At 46.5% G+C, this 20142-nt stretch overlaps 1 protein-coding gene across 8 annotated transcripts in view; it reads right to left on the reverse strand.

Moving 5' to 3' along the window:
- arhgap21a (Rho GTPase activating protein 21a) overlaps positions 1 to 20142 on the reverse strand; it is a 306788-nt gene that overhangs the window by 66274 nt on the left and 220372 nt on the right. For 7 of the 8 annotated variants that reach the window (XM_070881436.1, XM_070881434.1, XM_070881435.1 and 4 more), the window contains one exon: positions 14377 to 16486. In XM_070881436.1, the coding sequence (XP_070737537.1) occupies positions 14377 to 16486 (2110 nt within the window). Of the gene's footprint in view, positions 1 to 14376; positions 16487 to 18276; positions 18475 to 20142 lie in introns of those variants that run through there. The other variant, XM_070881439.1, reaches the window with a different exon arrangement.

The raw sequence follows: 20142 nt of genomic DNA on the forward strand, positions 1-20142 counted from the left end.
AGACAGAAAGGAAAAGGAAAAAACATTTTAAAATAAAAATTTAAACTACATGGAATAATGAGACTCAACAGTTTAAATAGTTCTCTTTCTGGACCAGAGAGATTGATTGGCATTGCATTAACAATTATCACATCGTTAAAATGGTACAATTAATTATGAGCCCCAACTTTCTGTGGCAAATTTAATGGGTAATTAATGTGCAAATCCAGCAAGTTTAAAAAAATAACCAGGTCTAAGAGCGAGATGTCGTTCATGCGATGCAGACGATGGAGCAGCGTAAGTCGACCAGCAAATTCTGAAGATCAGCTGCTGGTGGCAGATCTCTTCCTCTGAACTTGCTGGCCGATTTTCGCATTAATTAGAAGGTGCATACAACTCATTTGAATTCTGTCTTACCTCCACTTTGCATCTCTATCTTGATGATTGCCGCATGGTAATGTGGACACAAATCTGCATCTCAGCAATACACATCAAGGGTCCAAGTTTCCACAGGATAAAAAATGGGCGCCCCTCCGAGCTGGGCGCCCGTTTTTCATGCCTAAAACGGCGCCAGAAAAAAAACGCGCTATTCTCGAGCGCTTTGCAGCTCCTTGTCTGTTTGGCGCGGCACCCAGAGGGGCGGAGCCTACACTCGCGCCGATTTTGTAAGTGGGAGGGGGCGGGTACTATTTAAATTAGTTTTTTTCCTGCCGGCAACGCTGCGTGTGCGCGTTGGAGCGTTCGCGCATGCTCAGTGTGAAAAAAACATTGGCACTCGGCCATTTTTGTAGTTCTTTGCAGCTGTTTAATTTTTGAACATTTTTTAATAAAAGCACATTGCCATCAGCACATCAGCACTGAGGCTACCCTTCTCACTGTCTCCTTCCCCTCCCTCCCCTCCACGGCAACAAACAGCGGTTTCCTCCCCCTCCCTCCCATCCATGGCAAAAACCGCTGTCTCCTTCCCCTCCCTCCCCTCCGCGGCAACAAACCGCTGTCTCCTCCCCCTCCCTCCCCTCCGCGGCAACAAACCGCTGTCCCCTTCCCCTCCCTCCCCTCCGCGGCAACAAACCGCCGTCACCTTCCCCTCCCTCCCCTCCGCGGCAACAAACCGCCGTCCCCTTCCCCTCCCTCCCCTCCGCGGCAACAAACCGCCGTCACCTTCCCCTCCCTCCCCTCCGCGGCAACAAACCGCCGTCCCCTTCCCCTCCCTCCCCTCCGCGGCAACAAACCGCCGTCCCCTTCCCCTCCCTCCCCTCCGCGGCAACAAACCGCCGTCCCCTTCCCCTCCCTCCCCTCCGCGGCAACAAACCGCCGTCACCTTCCCCTCCCTCCCCTCCGCGGCAACAAACCGCCGTCACCTTCCCCTCCCTCCCCTCCGCGGCAACAAACCGCCGTCACCTTCCCCTCCCTCCCCTCCGCGGCAACAAACCGCCGTCCCCTTCCCCTCCCTCCCCTCCGCGGCAACAAACCGCCGTCCCCTTCCCCTCCCTCCCCTCCGCGGCAACAAACCGCCGTCCCCTTCCCCTCCCTCCCCTCCGCGGCAACAAACCGCCGTCACCTTCCCCTCCCTCCCCTCCGCGGCAACAAACCGCCGTCACCTTCCCCTCCCTCCCCTCCGCGGCAACAAACCGCCGTCCCCTTCCCCTCCCTCCCCTCCGCGGCAACAAACCGCCGTCACCTTCCCCTCCCTCCCCTCCGCGGCAACAAACCGCCGTCCCCTTCCCCTCCCTCCCCTCCGCGGCAACAAACCGCCGTCACCTTCCCCTCCCTCCCCTCCGCGGCAACAAACCGCCGTCTCCTTCCCCTCCGCGGCGGCAACAAACCGCTGTCTCCTTCCCCTCCCTCCCCTCCGCGGCAACAAACGGCGGTTTCCTTCCCCACCCCCCACGGGAACGAACGATGGCTGAAGCACTTTCACACAGGTAGGAAGATGGTTTATTTAATTTTTTCTTTGCTTATAAATGTTTATTCAGGTTGGATTTATTTGTATAATATTTGTAGAAGTATAAATAAGGATTTATTGTAGAATTTAATGACTTCCCTTCTGCCCCCTCCCCCCCCACCTCGTTCTGGACGCCTAATTTGTAACCTGCGCCTGATTTTTTAATGTGTAGAACAGGTTTTTTCAGTTCTACAAAAATCTTCACTTGCTCCATTCTACTTTAGTTTGGAGTACGTTTTCACTGTGGAAACTTTGAAATCAGGCGTCAGTGGCCAGACACGCCCCCTTTTGAAGAAAAAATTCTGTTCCAAAGTAGAACTGTTCTACCTGACTAGAACTGCAGAAAAAAAAGTGTGGAGAATTGCGATTTCTAAGATAGTCCGTTCTCCACCAGTTGCTCCTAAAAATCAGGCGCAAATCATGTGGAAACTTGGGCCCCAAGAGTGTACTGCTAAACTAAAGCAGTGTAAATTGTATTACATCTTATTAGAATTCTTCAAATTGCATGCAGTCCTGTCTATGCTACTTAAATTCCGCTTGTTATAATTATATCACACTATTTGTGTCAACTTTTCCCATCCACCACACTTATAATGTAACACCTCTGCTTAAAAAAGGGGGTAGACAAAAGGCAGGTAACTATAGGCCGGTTAGTTTAACATCTGTAGTGGGGAAAATGCTTGAAGCTATCATTAAGGAAGAAATAGCGGGACATCTAGATAGGAACAGTGCAATCAAGCAGACGCAACATGGATTCATGAAAGGGAAATCATGTTTAACTAATTTACTGGAATTCTTTGAGGATATAACGAGCATGGTGGATAGAGGTGTACTGATGGATATGGTGTATTTAGATTTCCAAAAGGCATTCGATAAGGTGCCACACAAAAGGTTACTGCAGAAGATAAAGGTACACGGAGTCAGATGAAATGTATTAGCATGGATAGAGAATTGGCTGGCTAACAGAAAGCAGAGTGTCGGGATAAATGGGTCCTTTTCGGGTTGGAAATCGGTGGTTAGTGGTGTGCCACAGGGATCGGTGCTGGGACCACAACTGTTTACAATATACATAGATGACCTGGAAGAGGGGACAGAGTGTAGTGTAACAAAATTTGCAGATGACACAAAGATTAGTGGGAAAGCGGGTTGTGTAGAGGACACAGAGAGGTTGCAAAGAGATTTAGATAGGTTGAGCGAATGGGCTAAGGTTTGGCAGATGGAATACAATGTTGGAAAATGTGAGGTCATCCATCTTGGAAAAAAAAACAGCAAAAGGGAATATTATTTGAATGGGGAGAAATTACAACATGCTGCGGTGCAGAGGGACCTGGGGGTCCTTGTGCATGAATCCCAAAAAGTTAGTTTGCAGGTGCAGCAGGTAATCAGGAAGGCGAATGGAATGTTGGCCTTCATTGCGAGAGGGATGGAGTACAAAAGCAGGGAGATCCTGCTGAAACTGTACAGGGTATTGGTGAGGCCACACCTGGAGTACTGCTTGCAGTTTTGGTCACCTTACTTAAGGAAGGATATACTAGCTTTGGAGGGGGTACAGAGACGATTCACTAGGCTGATTCCAGAGATGAGGGGGCTACCTTATGATGATAGATTGAATAGACTGGGTCTTTACTCGTTGGAGTTCAGAAGGATGAGGGGTGATCTTATAGAAACATTTAAAATAATGAAAAGGATAGACAAGATGGAGGCAGAGAGATTGTTTCCACTGGTCGGGGAGACTAGAACTAGGGGGCACAGCCTCAAAATACGGGGGAGTCAATTTAAAACCGAGTTGAGAAGGAATTTCTTCTCCCAGAGGGTTGTGAATCTGTGGAATTCTCTGCCCAAGGAAGCAGTTGAGGCTAGCTCATTGAATGCATTCAAATCACAGATAGATTTTTAACCAATAAGGGAATTAAGGGTTATGGGGAGCGGGCGGGTAAGTGGAGCTGAGTCCACGGCCAGATCTGCCATGATCTTTTTGAATGGCGGAGCAGGCTCGAGGGGCTCGATGGCCTACTCCTGTTCCTAATTCTTATGTTCTTATGTTTTTATAATGGGTTTTGCCTATGTAAACTAGTCACTCTGAGTGTACAATCTGGCCAATAGATGTCTACAAATCACTTAAAATGCTTTCTGAATTTTGTAAAAATCTGGGCTTGGACTTGATATTTTTTATCCAGAGCTATGATCCTGAGCTGAATTTGGATTGCACAATGGGTGCGTGTGCACTGTACCTCATTTCTCATGATTCATCAGTACCAGTCAGCTGTACTTATGAAATATTTAGCTTCTAGCAGTTTCTGCTTGAAGCTAACAAAATTACTCGTCCATTTCCTATACCGTTATGCATAGAGTCAAGACTAAGTGTAGTATTAGCAGGGTTTAAGGGTGGGCATAATTGGGCCAGGATGTGCAGAAGCAGTTCAGTGTACATTCTGAAGTACTCAGGTGACTGATGAACTCATTTTAAATGGTGGAAAATGCCCGTGTGTGAATTCTTTTAACGTGGGGTGGCCGTTGCACACCAGCCACCACACGGGCTTGACGGAGCAAGGTCTTGGTCCAGTAGCAAGGGGATCCAAGACGACTGGAGACCAGGCTCCGCCACATGTGCCAATAAATACAAACTCAAACATACTTCTATTGTCCTCCTTCCCACAGGACCTCCCTTTATGTGGAATTCATAGTACGCAATGTAAGCCTCACGACATCCACATCCTTCAAGTTTTCCTGAATTAGTTCTTCAAGTAGAGAAAGGTGGAATGCCTTTTCCAGCTAATTTAGTCTTGTCTTGGTACCTGAGCCCCCAAAAAAGATCAGTATGCAGTACAAAGGCTGCAGTACATTCCGTTCTGTTGGTTGGTTTATACAGCTTTAGTCTCTGTTCCTCAGTCCCTGCACTGATGGGGAACCTTCTGCACCTTTCTGCAGTGAGGGGTGCGCCTGGGGCTGGGATCATACTGTGCGTAGGAAGATGCAGCACGGGCCAATAGCGAGGCTGAGAGATCTTGAGGCTCACATTGCGTTCTGTAATTATCCCTCATAGTGCTACCTTTGCATGTGTAATTACAGTATAGTGAGTACACATGGGAAGTATTCATTTTAAAATTTGGCACTGGCCTTTATTATGAATATGCTGACTGGAAGTGCATGTAGAAATAAGATTTGTAACATATTATAGATTTGATAAAAAGCTAGAAGACAAATTTCAAAATGTTTGCTCAGGCAAAATTTATACTGAGTGTATTTTTAAACAGAGATTGCGTTTTGCGATTAAAACTTTTAAATCTCAGTTAACCTTGGTTTTAATCACATATTTAATTCACACAATTACTGCAACCATCTCATTCAGTTTCTTTTTTAATTACTGATGCTATTATCATCCAAAAAACAAACCAGCATAACAGCCCTGTTGTCCTATTTCTGGAATAGCAACATAAAAATGGAACTTATTCAGGGAAATGAGTGTTTAGATGACTCAGGCTGTGACACTTGAGTGAGCACTGACTTGGGCTGTGACAAGGTGGCGAGCACAGCCTCAACCTTTAACGTCCTGTGAGACATCCATTCTGCCCAGGGTGAAGTTGTAGGAGTAGTGGGCTAGGCCTCACTCATTGCCCGGCAGTTACTTTCATCCCAGCCCTCCTGCTCTCCCCCGATGGCTGCATCTCCTACCACATTCATACTCAACACCTCCATTTTCTGCCAGGGCTCTTCCAGTTGCACAAATGACATCTGGATCCCACCACCAGGCGCAACGGCAAACACCTATGCACACCCTGCCACTCTTCAATCATAGGCCTGGACTGCCTATAATGAATACATTTCTAAAGAATACAAGTAGCTCTCGCTGTTTCTTTTAAAAATCCTGTTTGAGACTCATCATGCTCTCTCTCTCTGACCTGCCCTCTTATTCTTCCTTAATCTTCCGTTCATATAAACACCCAAACCTTATTTAAGGCCACCCCCTTGACCTTGACATCTCACGTGGCCTCGCAACTCCCATCTTGTCAATCACTGATAAAGCCATCTCTGATCACTTCCTTGTATCGTTCTCCACTCACATGCCCCTTTCCCCTCCCAACCCCACTTCCTTCCGTGTCAAATCAGGTACAGTGAGAGAAATAAAGTGAAGGAAAGATTGAGTTGAGACACAGAAATGAAAAGTTTTCAAAAAATACATTTTAAATTACATTTTTTATATCTCCAATATCAATACCTGAAGGAATGATTATCCACACTTGTAATAGTTCATTTTCAATGAGAGGTTGATTAGCAGTAAACAACATTTATCATGTTGTTAAAAGTCTACTCCACTTGAAATGACAATACTTAACTTTCTGTGGCGAGTTTAGCTCCTATCTACCGTACAAATATAGCAATTTCACGCCATTCAATGTCAGCCGTGACTCAGTGGGTAGCACTCTTGCCACTTGAGTCAGAAGGTTGTGGGTCCACTCCAGGGACCCGAGCACAAAAATCTAAGCTGACACTCCAGTACAGTGCTGAGGGAGTGCTGCACTGTTGGAGGTGCAGTCTTTCGGATGAGACATTAAATTAAGGCCCTGTTGTTCGTAGACGTAAAATATCCCGTGGCATTATTTCGAAGAAGAGCAAGGAAGTTATCACCGGTGCCCTGGTCAATATTTATCCCTCAATCAACGATCTTGCCTGTACGCAAGTTGGCTGCCACATTTGCTACATTACAACATGACTATAAAGCGCTTTGGAACGTCAGGTGGTTGTGAAAGGCGCTATATAAATGCAAGTCTTTCTTTTTTTCTTTTTATTTCAATGATAAGGGAGACAGCAAGTTATAATTTTCCTGAAGCCAACTGCTGAGTGGTGCAACTCAGACAGCAACTTTTGGATATTCGCATTTAACTTCGTGTCTGCCCCTCGGCCAAAGTTACTGTACCATTTATGGATAACTAACGGTGAGCAGCATTAGCCTTATCGTTATTTTGACAGCAAATTATGTGAATTGTATGGCTTGGTTGCTTCCTCAAGCTAACTATCTGGATGCAGCTGGAGAGCAATCAATGCACTGCATTTATATAACGCCTTTCATGACCATCGGACATCCCAAAGCGTTTTACAGCCAATTAAGAATTTTTGGAGTGTAGTCACTGCTGTACTGTAGGAAACACAGCGGCCAATTTGTGCACAGCAAGCTCCCAGAAACAGCAATATGATAATGACCAGATATATTGATTGAGGGATAAATATTGGCCAGGAGACCAGGGTTAACTCCCCTGCTCTTCTTCAAAATAGTTCCATGGGATCTTTTACATCCACCTGAGGAGGCAGATGGGGCCTCAGTTTAATGTCTCAACCGAAAGACGGCACTCCCTCAGCACTGCAGTGGATGTCAGCTTAGATTTTTGTGCTCAAGTCTCTGGAGTAGGACTTGAACTCACAACCTTCTGACTCAGAGGCGAGTGTAACAACTGAGCCACAGCCAACACACTGAATAATTGAATAAAAGGAGCTAATACCGTTTTCTCTCCATCAGTGTTCCCTGTAATTTTTGGGGGGCTATGATGCCCCTTTAATGGGCTGAGTGGCTCATTCAAAATTTCACGCATGCGCGTTTTTTCAATTTAAAAGCCGGATCACGGGCTGTGCGGGACCCCTAGAGCTCTTCGTGACTATGCAGCTTAAAGGGAACGTTGCTCGCATTTGAAATGATCTGATAATTGAACATTTGCTCAAACTTCTTACATTCCTTTATTTATTTTGCTAAATTCAATGGATGGATAGGTGGATATTAGCATGGATAGAGGATTGGCTAACTAACAGAAAACAGAGAGTCGGAATAAATGGGGCATTTTCAGGTTGGCAAACTGTAACTAGTGGGGTGCCACAGGGATCGGTGCTGGGGCCTCAACTTTTTACAATCTATATTAATGATTTGGATGAAGGGACTGAGTGTAATGTAGCCAAGTTTGCTGATAATACAAAGATGTGGGGGAAAGCAAATTGTGAGGAGGACACAAAGAATCTGCAAAGGAATATAGACAGGCTAAATGAGTGGGAAAACATTTGGCAGATGGAGTATAATGTGGGAAAGTGTGAGGTTATCCATTTTGGCAGAAAAAATTAAAAAGCAAATTATTATTTAAATGGAGATTACAAAACACTGCAGTACAGAGGGACCTGGGGGGCCTTGTGCATGAAATACAAAATGCTAGTATGCAGGTACAGCAAGTAATCAGGAAGGCAAATGGAATGCTGGCCTTTATTGCAAGAGGAATGGAGTATAAAAGCAGAAGTCCTGCTACAACAGTACGGGGCGTTGGTAAGACCACACCTGGAGTACTGCGTACAGTTTTGGTCTCCAAATTTGAGGGGGGAAATACTTGCATTGGAGGCAGTTCAGAGAAGGTTCACGAGGTTGATTCCTGAGATGAAGGGGTTGTCTTATGAAGAAAGGTTGGGCCTATACTCAATGAAGTTTGAGAGTTTCGAAGAATGAGAGATGATCTTATTAAAATGTATACGATTCTGAGGGGTTTGACAGGGTAGATTTAGAGAGGATGTTTCCCCTTGTGGGGGAATCTAGAACTAGGGGGTCGTCCATTTAAAAATGAAATGAGGAGGAATTTCTTCTCTCAGAGGTTCGTGAATCTTTGGAATTCTTTACCCCAGAGAGCTGTGGAGGCTGGGTCATTGAATACTTTTAACAGTGGAGATAGACAGATTTTCGAACAATGGGGAGTGGACAGGGAAGTGGAGTTGAGGCCAAGATCAGATCAGCCATGATCTTATTGAATGGTGGATCAGGCTCAAGGGGCCAAATGGCCTAATCCTGCTCCTATTTTGTATGTTCTATGTTCAAATGATGAAATTTTTAAAAACGCATTGTAAAAAAAACTTTGAATTATAAGGATTAGACTGGACCAAATTAAAACTAAACACAAATGCTTAATTTTGTCAGAGGTGTTCAATATTATGAGAAGGTTTGTGGGGAGAAGTAGGGGGAAATTTATTTCCGCTGATTGATGAATTGATAATGGCAAGGGAAAAGAGTGCAATAAACTCAGAATTAGTACTAGAACCTCAAAGTAGGAGGTTTGAATTTTTCCCCCATACAATATGGTCATTATTTGTAAGCTGTTCATTGAAAAAAGAGACACCATTCACATCCTGTACCTAGTATAATGATGCATCTGAGTCTGCAGCTTCCATTCTGATGACTTTGGCCAACTGTGCACCGATCTCCCTTCATAGAATCATATCACTCCTCCATTCGCGCCAGAGCCTTGAGTCATCAAAGCCCTGCTCTCAAATTATTTTCCTAATGCCTTCTGCAGTGCTACATCTTTCCCCACCTGCAATATCTTCCCAAACCCATTTCTTCAACCAAACCTTTGGTCACCTCCCCAACCCTTGGCATGGTGTCTGTTTCATCTGCCCTTTTGTGAGGTGCCAGTGGATGTTATGCTACGTTAAGGGTGCTATGTAGCTGCAGTTTGCAATTGCTATTGTACCTCTATGCTATAATTCACTTTTTGAAGGATTCCCAAACAAATTATGTAGAGGATAAACTATTTATAAAAAACACTAGAAACATCCAGTGGCAGAAATATGGGGTAGAAATGCCTTTTTGAGCGCAGGTTCTTCTCGGCTATGCAGAATCTATGAAGAAACAGTACGGCACACTGGGCAGTCCAGCCAATGCAGCTAAATTTGGACAAGCTGTAATTAGATTAATGTATTAAGGTGTTGGTTTATTTTTCAATAATAAACCAGTTGTGCTTGTAAATCTAATAACTGTATTGTACTTTGCATCAAACTATACATATTTTTGGCAGCTTCAGTCCTAGCTTGTTTAGAAACAAGCTAACTTAGACCTGACCAGACAGGAGAACTACTGTAGGCATTTGCTACAAAGTAAGTGTTTCCTGTAAAGTCAACGTCTCTGTTATAAACATCTATGCTTTGCCCAGGGAACTGGTTAGTGAATCTTAAAATACTTGCAGCTCTAAATGTATGTAAAAATAAATTTAACTACAGATTTTTTTCTCACTCCCACAGTTTTGTTTCAAATTAAATTTGCATTTAACACCAGGGTTTGGATTTTTGGGTCTGCTCCATTCAATTTTTCACCCTGGAGCGGCGGTGAGGTGTTTTGGCCGGACGGTCAGCCTCCAGTGCCCCGTAGCAATCCTCAGAACCGGTTTTGCGGCAGCGTGGAGCAGCACTGCCTGGAAGAGCTGCGCCCGGTGTGCAACGCCCCTGGTTGCGACACCGACGCGAGTTTTGACTCTTGCCCGACCCGTCCGCCGGAAAGCGCACCTCACACTGACTGCCTGGGAAAGCATCCTGTCGGCGAAGAGGAGAGTAATGGATTCCCAAGGTAAGTTGTGGATGTTTTTTTCTTTTAATTTTTTTTTGCAATTTGTGTTGTGGTGGCATGGGCAATGTTTTGAGAATGTGTGTTTTTTGTTTTTAGGTGCCCCCCCCCCACCCCAGGCGTCTCTCGGAGCGTTCCTGGCACGGCTCTTTAGCTCGGGAGTTTCCCATGCTAGCGCCCAAGAGGTGTACTCAGGGCCCAGCTGCCCAAACTTAGGGCCCAAGTTTCGGCCTCAGTTGCTCCTGATTTTTTGGAGCAACTGGTGTAGAACGGAGTATCTTAGAAATTCAAATTCTCAGCATTTAGTTTGCTCCAGTTCTAGTCAGTTAGAACAGTTTCACTTTGGAACAGAACTTTTTTTTTCAAAAGGGGGCGTGTCCGGCCACTTACGCCAGTTTTCAAAGTTTCGGCAGTGAAAACTTACTCCAAACTAACTTAGAATGGAGTAAGTGAAGATTTTTGTACGCTCGAAAAAACCTTGTCTACACTTTAGAAAATCAGGCATAGGTTACAAATCAGGTGTAGGGAATGGGGGTGGGGGGGGTTTAAAGGGAAGTTTACAAACATTAAACACTTCAGTTATACAAATAAAGAGCCATTATCAATAATAAATGATAAAAACATCAATAAATCAACCTATAAATCACCAAAAAAAATTAATAAGAAATATATATTTTTTTAAATCAATAAATAAAAAATGTTCTACTTACCGACTGCAGCAACAGGAGCCCTCCAACAGCGTGCTGGGATGCCCCCCCCCCAGTGTGTCTCTGTCAGTGTCTCTATCTCTCTGTCTGTCTGTCTGTGTGTGTCTCTCACTCTCTGTCTATCAGTGTCTGTGTTTCTGACAGCGAGGGGAGGGGGAGGAGGGGGGGAAGGGGGGTAGAGGGAGAGAGGGGAGGGAGGGAGGCAGAGGGGGAGGGAGGGAAGGGGGAGGGAGGGGAGAGAAGGGTGGGAGGAGGAGAAGGGGGGGAGGAGGAGGAGAAGGGGAGGGGGAAGAGGAGAAGGGGAGGGGGAAGAGGAGAAGGGGAGGGGAAGAGGAGAAGGGGAGGGGGAAGAGGAGAAGGGGAGGGGGAAGAGGAGAAGGGGAGGGGAAGAGGAGAAGGGGAGGGGGAAGAGGAGATGGGGAGGGGGGAAGAGGAGAAGGGGTGGGGAAGAAAGAGGAGAAGGGGTGGGGAAGAAAGAGGAGAAGGGGTGGGGAAGAGGAGAAGGGGTGGGGAAGAGGAGAAGGGGTGGGGAAGAGGAGAAGGGGTGGGGAAGAGGAGGGGGGGGAAGAGGAGGGGGGGGAAGAGGAGGGGGGGAAGAGGAGGGGGGGAAGAGGAGGGGGGGGAAGAGGAGGGGGGGGAAGAGGAGGGGGGGGAAGAGGAGGGGGGGGAAGAGGGGAGAAGGGGGGGGGAAGAGGAGGGGGGGGAAGAGGGGAGAAGGGGGGGGGAAGAGGAGAAAGGGGGGGGGGAAGAGGAGAAAGGGGGGGGAGAGGAGAAAGGGGGGGGAGAGGAGAAGGGGGGGAGAGGAAAAGGGAGGGGGGAGAGGAGAAGGGAGGGGGGGAGAGGAGAAGGGAGAGGAGAAGGGAGGGGGGGAGAGGAGAAGGGGAGGGAGAGAGAGGAGAAGGGAGGGGGGAGAGAGGAGAAGGGAGGGGGGGAGAGAGGAGAAGGGAGGGGGGAGAGAGGAGAAGGGGGGAGAGGAGAGGAGAAGGGGGGAGAGGAGAGGAGAAGGGGGGGGGGGAAGAGGAGGGGGGGACAAGGAGAAGGGTGGGACAAGGAGAAGGGCGGGACAAGGAGAAGGGCGGGACAAGGAGAAGGGCGGGACAAGGCGAAGGGCGGGACAAGGCGAAGGGCGGGACAAGGCGAAGGGCGGGACAAGGCGAAGGGCGGGACAAGGCGAAGGGCGGGACAAGGCGAAGGGCGGGACAAGGCGAAGGGCGGGACAAGGCGAAGGGTGGGACAAGGAGAAGGGTGGGACAAGGCGAAGGGCGGGACAAGGCGAAGGGTGGGACAAGGAGAAGGGTGGGACAAGGCGAAGGGCGGGACAAGGCGAAGGGCGGGACAAGGCGAAGGGCGGGACAAGGCGAAGGGCGGGACAAGGCGAAGGGCGGGACAAGGCGAAGGGCGGGACAAGGCCAAGGGCGGGACAAGGCCAAGGGCGGGACAAGGCCAAGGGCGGGACAAGGCCAAGGGCGGGACAAGGCCAAGGGCGGGACAAGGCCAAGGGCGGGACAAGGCCAAGGGCGGGACAAGGCCAAGGGCGGGACAAGGCCAAGGGCGGGACAAGGCCAAGGGCGGGACAAGGCCAAGGGCGGGACAAGGCCAAGGGCGGGACAAGGCCAAGGGCGGGACAAGGAGAAGGGCGGGACAAGGAGAAGGGCGGGACAAGGACAAGGGTGGGACAAGGACAAGGGTGGGACAAGGACAAGGGTGGGACAAGGAGAAGGGTGGGACACGGAGAAGGGTGGGACACGGAGAAGGGTGGGACACGGAGAAGGGTGGGACACGGAGAAGGGTGGGACACGGAGAAGGGTGGGACACGGAGAAGGGTGGGACACGGAGAAGGGTGGGACACGGAGAAGGGTGGGACACGGAGAAGGGTGGGACACGGAGAAGGGTGGGACACGGAGAAGGGTGGGACAAGGAGAAGGGTGGGACAAGGAGAAGGGTGGGACAAGGAGAAGGGTGGGACAAGGAGAAGGGTGGGACAAGGAGAAGGGGGGGAAAAGGAGAAGGGGGGAAAAGGAGAAGGGGGGGAAAAGGAGAAGGGGAGGGGGGAGAAGGGGGGGGAAAGGAAGGGGTGGAAAGGAAGGGGGGAGGAAAGGAAGGGGGGGAGGAAAGGAGGGGGGGAGGAAAGGAAGGGGGGGAGGAGAAAGGAAGGGGGGGATGAGAAAGGAAGGGGGGGAGGAGAAAGGAAAGGGGGGAGGAGAAAGGAGAAGGGGGGAAGGGGAGGCTAAACGGGCCCAAGACTTCGGGCAGGGCCCGTCCCCAGCACCAGATTTACAGTTAGGTGGCGTTGGGTCGGGTCGGGGGAAGCGCGGGTCAGGGTCGGGTCTGGGGGGGGGGGTCGGGAGCACGGGTCGGGTCGGGGGGAGGATGGAGGTCGGGTTGGCTCGGGTAGGGGGGGGCGGAGGGAGGGAGCGCGGGTCGGTTCGTGTCGGGGGCGAGAGGTCGGGTTGGGCCGGGTCCTGTCCGGGGAGGGGTCGGGAGTGCGGGTCGGGAGAGGGAGGTCAGGTCGGGTGGGTAGCGCGGGTCAGGTCCAGTCCCCGGGGGGTCCAGTCCGGTCCAGGGGCGGGGGGGGCGGAGCGGGAGTCGAGTCGGGTCGGGAGGAAGCAGGAGCTGGGCGTGGGAGGTAGCCTTATGCACGCAGCCCCAGTGAGGCCATTTGGCCAGGGCTAGGGGCTGCGTGCTTCGGGCCCCTCCCCCCACACAGTTTTGGGCGCCTGGAGCTACTGCACATGCGCGCCCACTGTAGCGTGCATGTGCAGAGGTCCCCGCATTGTTTTCAGCGCAGGGACCTAGCTCCGGCCCCTACAGCTCGTACTGCGTCGCGCCCGGCTCAAGAGGACCAGCAGGGAGCTGGAGAATCTAAGTTTTTTTTTAGGCGCACTTTGTGGCGCGAAAAACGGGCGTCCAGGTCGGGGCTGTGTCGTTCTAGGCGCGGCCTAAAACTTGGGCCCTTAGTTACCGAGGCGCAAACAATTCCCGGGTGCTAACTTTCCCGCTGCCATTATCGCTCCAAAAACATCAAAGCCAAAAATCCAGCCCATAAACTTTTAAGAGCAAGGAGCACCATAATTCCTTCCCAACATTAAAACAACATTGGCAATAAAGGTTTGATGGAAAGAATATAACAGAAACTAATACATTAAAATGCTAATTTGTGTGAGTTAGCTTTGCCAAAAGCTTTGCCAAAATCTATCTTCACTATTTTTGTGAAAAACTACTTTTGATGAAAATTAATTTTACAAGTATAGCATAGTAAGATTGTCACTATAAAACAATTGAAGTAAGCTTTCTCAATTTATCACTTTTCTCCTTAAATGCTTCTATGATATGGCAGAATGAAGCTTTCAGATTTTAATTTATTCAAGAAAATCTATTTCTGATCTTACCTATGAAAGGGATAGATGCCAATGAGTCATCCTGTGGGCTTGCCCTCGACGCCTTCCTCTGATCACCCATTCGTTTAATATTTACTTCGCGCCGTGCATCATTAGGTAGCCAGCAGGTAGGGTCCGTTACTGTATCTGGTGAACTTACAGCCAAAATGTATGACTGGTGCCTTAGTGGTTGTGGTGTTAATCTACTTGCAGCAAGTTTTCCTCTCAAGATCACAGTCTCTTTTTTGTCTGAAGGTTCCTGTTCTTTACGCCCAGAGCCATGCTCATTTTGTTCTAGACAATTATCCGCACCTAATTTAACTTTCACCTCTTCTAGTTTACTTTCAGGATTCAGTTTATCTGATTCCTTACTCTTTTGTCTAACTGATGCATTAGTAACACTAGAGGTAGCAGGGACCTTTACTATCCTACTTGTCTGCATGAGAGGCTGTACAGATGTTGATGCAGAACATGAAGCTGATCTGACAGCAACAACCAATTCTGCTGGATGTTCAGGTACACTTTCAGCTCTTGTCCTTGGCTCCAAGTGCTGGCCACATAGATTGCTGTGATTTACCATTCTCTGGTCTTTTAATGCATCAATACCAATACTTTGGGTAGGAGAGAGAACTAATGGTGTTGCATAGGAAACAGAGGTGGCTAACAAAGAACTTGGCAGGGTAGTTTGAAATGGCATTGGTAAATAAGACTTTTCTTGAGAAGGAGCTAGAGGTTGCTGCCCTGTATAGGTTGACTGGTGATCCTTTGAATGTTGAACAGGCTTTATGTCTGTGGCAACCTTCCAAATAGGAGGGGCAGAACTAGAATGTGTACTGCTTTGAATGTTAGATCGTATCTTTATACTGTCAGTACTGGGAACACCCGGTGAAGGACTACTGTTCTGAGATTGTGTCGTACCACTAGATATATGAGATCCTGGCTGCCCAACTTCTCCGATAGGTTTCCGGAATCCTTCACGAAAACCAAGTCTATTATCTAGTTCATTAATTACAGCTGTTTGGTCATTAATTCGCTGCAGCCCATCACCAGCTGGATCACGTGAACTTGAAGTTCCAATATCTGTCGCAAGACCATCCAATGTTCCTGCATGCTTTCCAAGATAATCACATGATCGTGTTCTATGGTTCTGTGGCCCAATTACTGGTGATGTTAATGCATCCTGTGAAGCACTCCGCGGCCAATCTTTCATTAAAACAGACTCTCCTAATCTTTCCTGAGACACGCTACGGCATCTCATTGGTGTAGCTTGGCAAGATCGATCATGTGAAGTGCTCCTGCGTCGTGCTGGAGTTGCAATGCGGGTTGGAGCTGTTTGTTGATACTCTGTTGAGTTTTGAACTGCTGCTCTTAAACTATCTAATCTTTCCTGTATTGTCCTACTACCATACATGTGTAAACGTCTATTTTCAGTATACTCTTTGTAAGTTTTATAATTACGCCAGTCTATATTCTGGTGTGAAGTAACAGTTGTTGGAGATGTATGATGATTTGTGATTGCTAAAGAATCTGTGGTTTGAGGTGTAGATCTGCTGGAAGTAGCATCTAAATGTGATCCGTAGATTGTCTGTTTACCAGTATTAGTGGTAGAGGTAGTTGTTGTAGTATCTTTTGCCCTACCACTTGTAACCTGCTGAACTGCAGTACTGGTTAACATAGTCGAAGAAGAAGTGGTCCTCGCTCTTGGTTTCCCAATGGTGTGGTCTGCCAAGCCATACTGTATTTCTTCTGTTCTGTGAGCTGGACTTGAATGGTTAATTCTACCAGATGCAAAATCAGCAACCCTTTCTGAAGGCACAATAACAGTTCTTACTGTTTCATTGCAAACACAGACAGCAGTATTAGTTTTTGCAATATCGATTGGTGAAGATGGTACTTGCACTTCAGCCCGATATCCTCTATCAGATGTGGCAATTGTCCGTACCGGTCTACTAATTTGCTGCCTCCCCCGAGAAGGTTCTGGTGGTGAAACCTCCATGGGCTGAGCCACAGCTGAAGCGTTGTTGGTCAATCGAGGGTAACAGACAGGTGGTGGCTCTGGGATGTTATGGGCATTGCCAGTGTATGGATCATTGCCTTTTAAGTAGGCATCTTGGGAATATGCCTTAAAAATGAAAGATATATTTCATTATAAAAATGAAAGAATACATGTGTAACAATTTATTGAAATAAAGAGCTGGAAGATATTATACCATGAAAAAGAACATGAAGCCAGAAAAGAGAAAAGACTATTCATCCTAGTTCCCTCATCATGGACTCTACCAAAGGTTCAGTTTCCCGAGTGATTAAGGCCTCGATATCGACCCCCCAATCCACCCCCACGACAGGTGGGATGGAATTTTAAAAGTGAAATATGGGAAACACTATTCCAACCCGCCACGTACACCATGTTTTTTTTTTACAGCGGTCAATAGTGGACATTCGAATATTCCACGATGGAGAGATGGGGCACTTAATTAACATATTTAAAATTCACTGTTGCTGCACAGATTTCCCAAGGGTGGGAAACTCGGCAGTGAAGGGGAGGCGAGAGCTACTGGCTCCAAAGGCAAGTGCCTCTTTCAGCACTCCTTGTGGGCCAGGGGGAGCAGCAGTACCTCCCCCACATCACACTGATTGGCGATCTTCCCCCAGCTCTCCTGATTGCCGGGAAACGTCCTCAAGGGTTTCCTACCGCTGCTGTTTCTTCCTGTCCGCGACCAGGCTGCTCATTTGGCCAGCTGGGAAGTGGAATTAAAAAGTGTTAAATGAGGCCATGCCGTTAAGATTGGTGAGACTTTCGTGTCCCCAGCATAGTGGGTTCTTCAGCCTCATCTGCACCCTCCTCACCTTGCTCTAAATATCAGGGCCTAAATTTCTTCCTGATCCCTGAAGTTAATTAAGCAAAACTCCAGGATATGTATCCAAACAATTTAAGCCTGACGACGTGAATCTCACAAATGGTATATTCATCGTCCCACCAGCACAGGCATCATCAAATTCATTAGAGAACATATCTCTATTCTTACCATATTAACTTTCGACCTCATTTTTGGGGAATTGTTTTTTTTTTAAATAAAAGGAGTTAAACAACTTAGCATTAGTTTTTTTGTTTGGCGCCAATCTCAACACATTTTATTCTGCTAGAAAATAAAAGGAACTTTTCTATCTTATTTGTCTTGAGGCTTACATTTTTATTTGAATTAGCTTGTTTTTACATTATTGCCCTCCATTTTCTATCAAGATTTTCCCAAATCCTATCACCTTGCTTTCTTTTTCAACCAGGAAAATGGGGCAGTCACAGATTTCTCCAGAATTACAGTCTCTGCAATTGGCTAACAGATGGTGTGCTTGTGGAGGGGCAATTAGTTATTTTTCTGTTCCCCTCCCTCCCTCCCTCAGTGAAGTATTATACTACCATAAAGCATTTAATTCAGCAGCCTAAAGAACTAAACACACTCCTGTGTAAGTTATATTTTGAACTTGGGACCAGAGTACGAGTCAAACTACAGCTAAAGCTACTGACCTGCCAAACATTTTGTTTAAAATTTCTATCATATCTAATTCAAAAAATGATTTCTGAAGGCTGCAGAATAGACTTAATATGGTTAAAAATCAGATTTCCTGCTTGTAATCTAATTTACAAAAATACTAAGTAGAAGAGACATTTTAAAAAGTTTATTCAATTCAGGATTGCATTCAGAAAATAAACTAATGCCATTATATACATTAAACTTTGTGAAAATCGGGAAATCCACAAAACACTGATTTATTTTATCCCTTTAATCTCTAAACTAAACAAAATATGCTTTATTATTAATGCAACTAATAGTCTCTCTGAAGCAGAGAAAAACAATCATATGAAATATTGTTTTACAGCAAAAGTATTCAAAATAATGCTAACAGCTTACCTACCTTGTGTTTCAAAGATTGGCTCCTCTGAAAAACTGTTAAACTTAATTTGGAAGGTTTGCCAAATCTGCTTTTTGTTGCACAGGAAACCTCAGTAATCATTTTTAAATCAAATCATATATTAAATTTACAGTAAAGAGGTAACAAGTTATTTGTTTGTTAATTCAAATATATATATTTCAGTGTTACCACTTTGGTCCATGTTCGTCCAAATTCAGATAACATATGAAATGCACGTATTAAACTACTCTGGCCTGTTGTGAAAACAAAATAAACTCAGATTTCTTAGTTCATTTCAGGTGTAGGTTCATATTACAAAATTTCCTGTTCAAATCCCAACATGCACAGTCGTCATCACCAAGCCTGTCCCACCCATCATGTATGCTTGTCTGTAACAAAAAAGCCCGATATGTAGCCATGGCTACAGATCTACGGGTATAGTACTTTGAAACAGGGTGAGGCTGTCAAATACAGTGTTCTTACTCATATCATATGACTGATAAGACATTCTACGTCAACAAAGAAAATGAAATAAATAGACAATGCTCAGTGCCAACCTTGAAAGAAGGAATGTTTTTAATCACATACTGAAGCTTTTTAAGGGCTATTGGGTGGAATTTTAACCCCCAAGGACAGGTGGGTTGGGGGTGGGTGGTAAGGTAAAATGTTTTTAAATTCTCAAATCCAATCCCAACCCGGCTACTTCCAGTTTTAACGGAGGCGGGTCAGGGGGCGGGCGAACAGCCAGCTCTCAGGAGGCGGTTCAGTCACTAAAATCTTTTAAAGGAGGCTGCACTTTAACTGAAATTTTATTTTTGAACATGTGGAGGCCAAGATTCCTACACCACAGAAATTCTGGCAGGTAAAAGGAGAGGAAAAGGGCAGGAACCAAAAGGCAAATGCCTTTATTGCACTGCTTGTGGGCCAACAGGTTTATCTCCACCTGGTCAGACCCCAACGATTAGCCAATTCCCCCCCCGCCCCCCATGATGCCCGATTCGCCCAAACACTCCCTGCCCCCTCCTGATGTCCATCCCCGTAGTGTCAGACTTAACCTAACATCTGCTCCCCGGCTACTTTCCGCCCGACAGGCAGCCAGCCTGTCAATCTAGCTGGCTGTCGGACAGGAAACCTGTTGAAAAAAAATGTAAAAGATGTCCTGCCAAATTTGCAGGAAACCCTTACTTCCAGGTTTCCTGTTCAAAAATTTGCAGCCCATTCTCTTCCTGGCTCCGAGTAAATATTGGGGGCATTATTTCAATATATACACATATTAAAGGCTTGCACTTAATATATAAAAAAGCATTTTACTAACTTAGAGGAAATAAAAATTGATTCCTACAGCAATGTTACCAGTGTTGTTAGGATCTCTGCAAACTGTAGCTGGCCAAAATGATAGGAACCACAGTACAAGCTGGTTAACTCAGAGAGACAGAATTATTCGGTCATATTAATGCTGGATACAGCAAGCTATAAATACATCTACTCTGACTTTTCTGGAAGATACCAACAAAGTAAAGGGCAGTGTATCATGCACAGTACTACAATAATGAGCTTTTTTATAACATTGTTTAGTGTAAAGATTTAGTCCAGAAAGTATATCCCATTTATGGTAAATTTCTTCGATGCATTTTTTTCTTGTGACTAATTGAGTCTTTCCATAGATTTCACAGACTCCCTTTTACCTAGATTATAACCTCGTCTCTCCAAGCTTCTGGTGTTACTGCTATTCGATGACGAAATGAATTTCTTCATTATACAGTCACGTCAACGACAGTAGTATTCCTATAAAATCCAATGCAATCAGCTGACACAGCAACTGTTTTGTCACCCTACTGATTAAATTAGAAAGATGATGTAACCAGAAGA

The sequence above is a fragment of the Pristiophorus japonicus genome, chromosome 5 (assembly GCF_044704955.1).
Source record: "Pristiophorus japonicus isolate sPriJap1 chromosome 5, sPriJap1.hap1, whole genome shotgun sequence".
Lineage (NCBI taxonomy): Eukaryota > Metazoa > Chordata > Chondrichthyes > Pristiophoridae > Pristiophorus > Pristiophorus japonicus.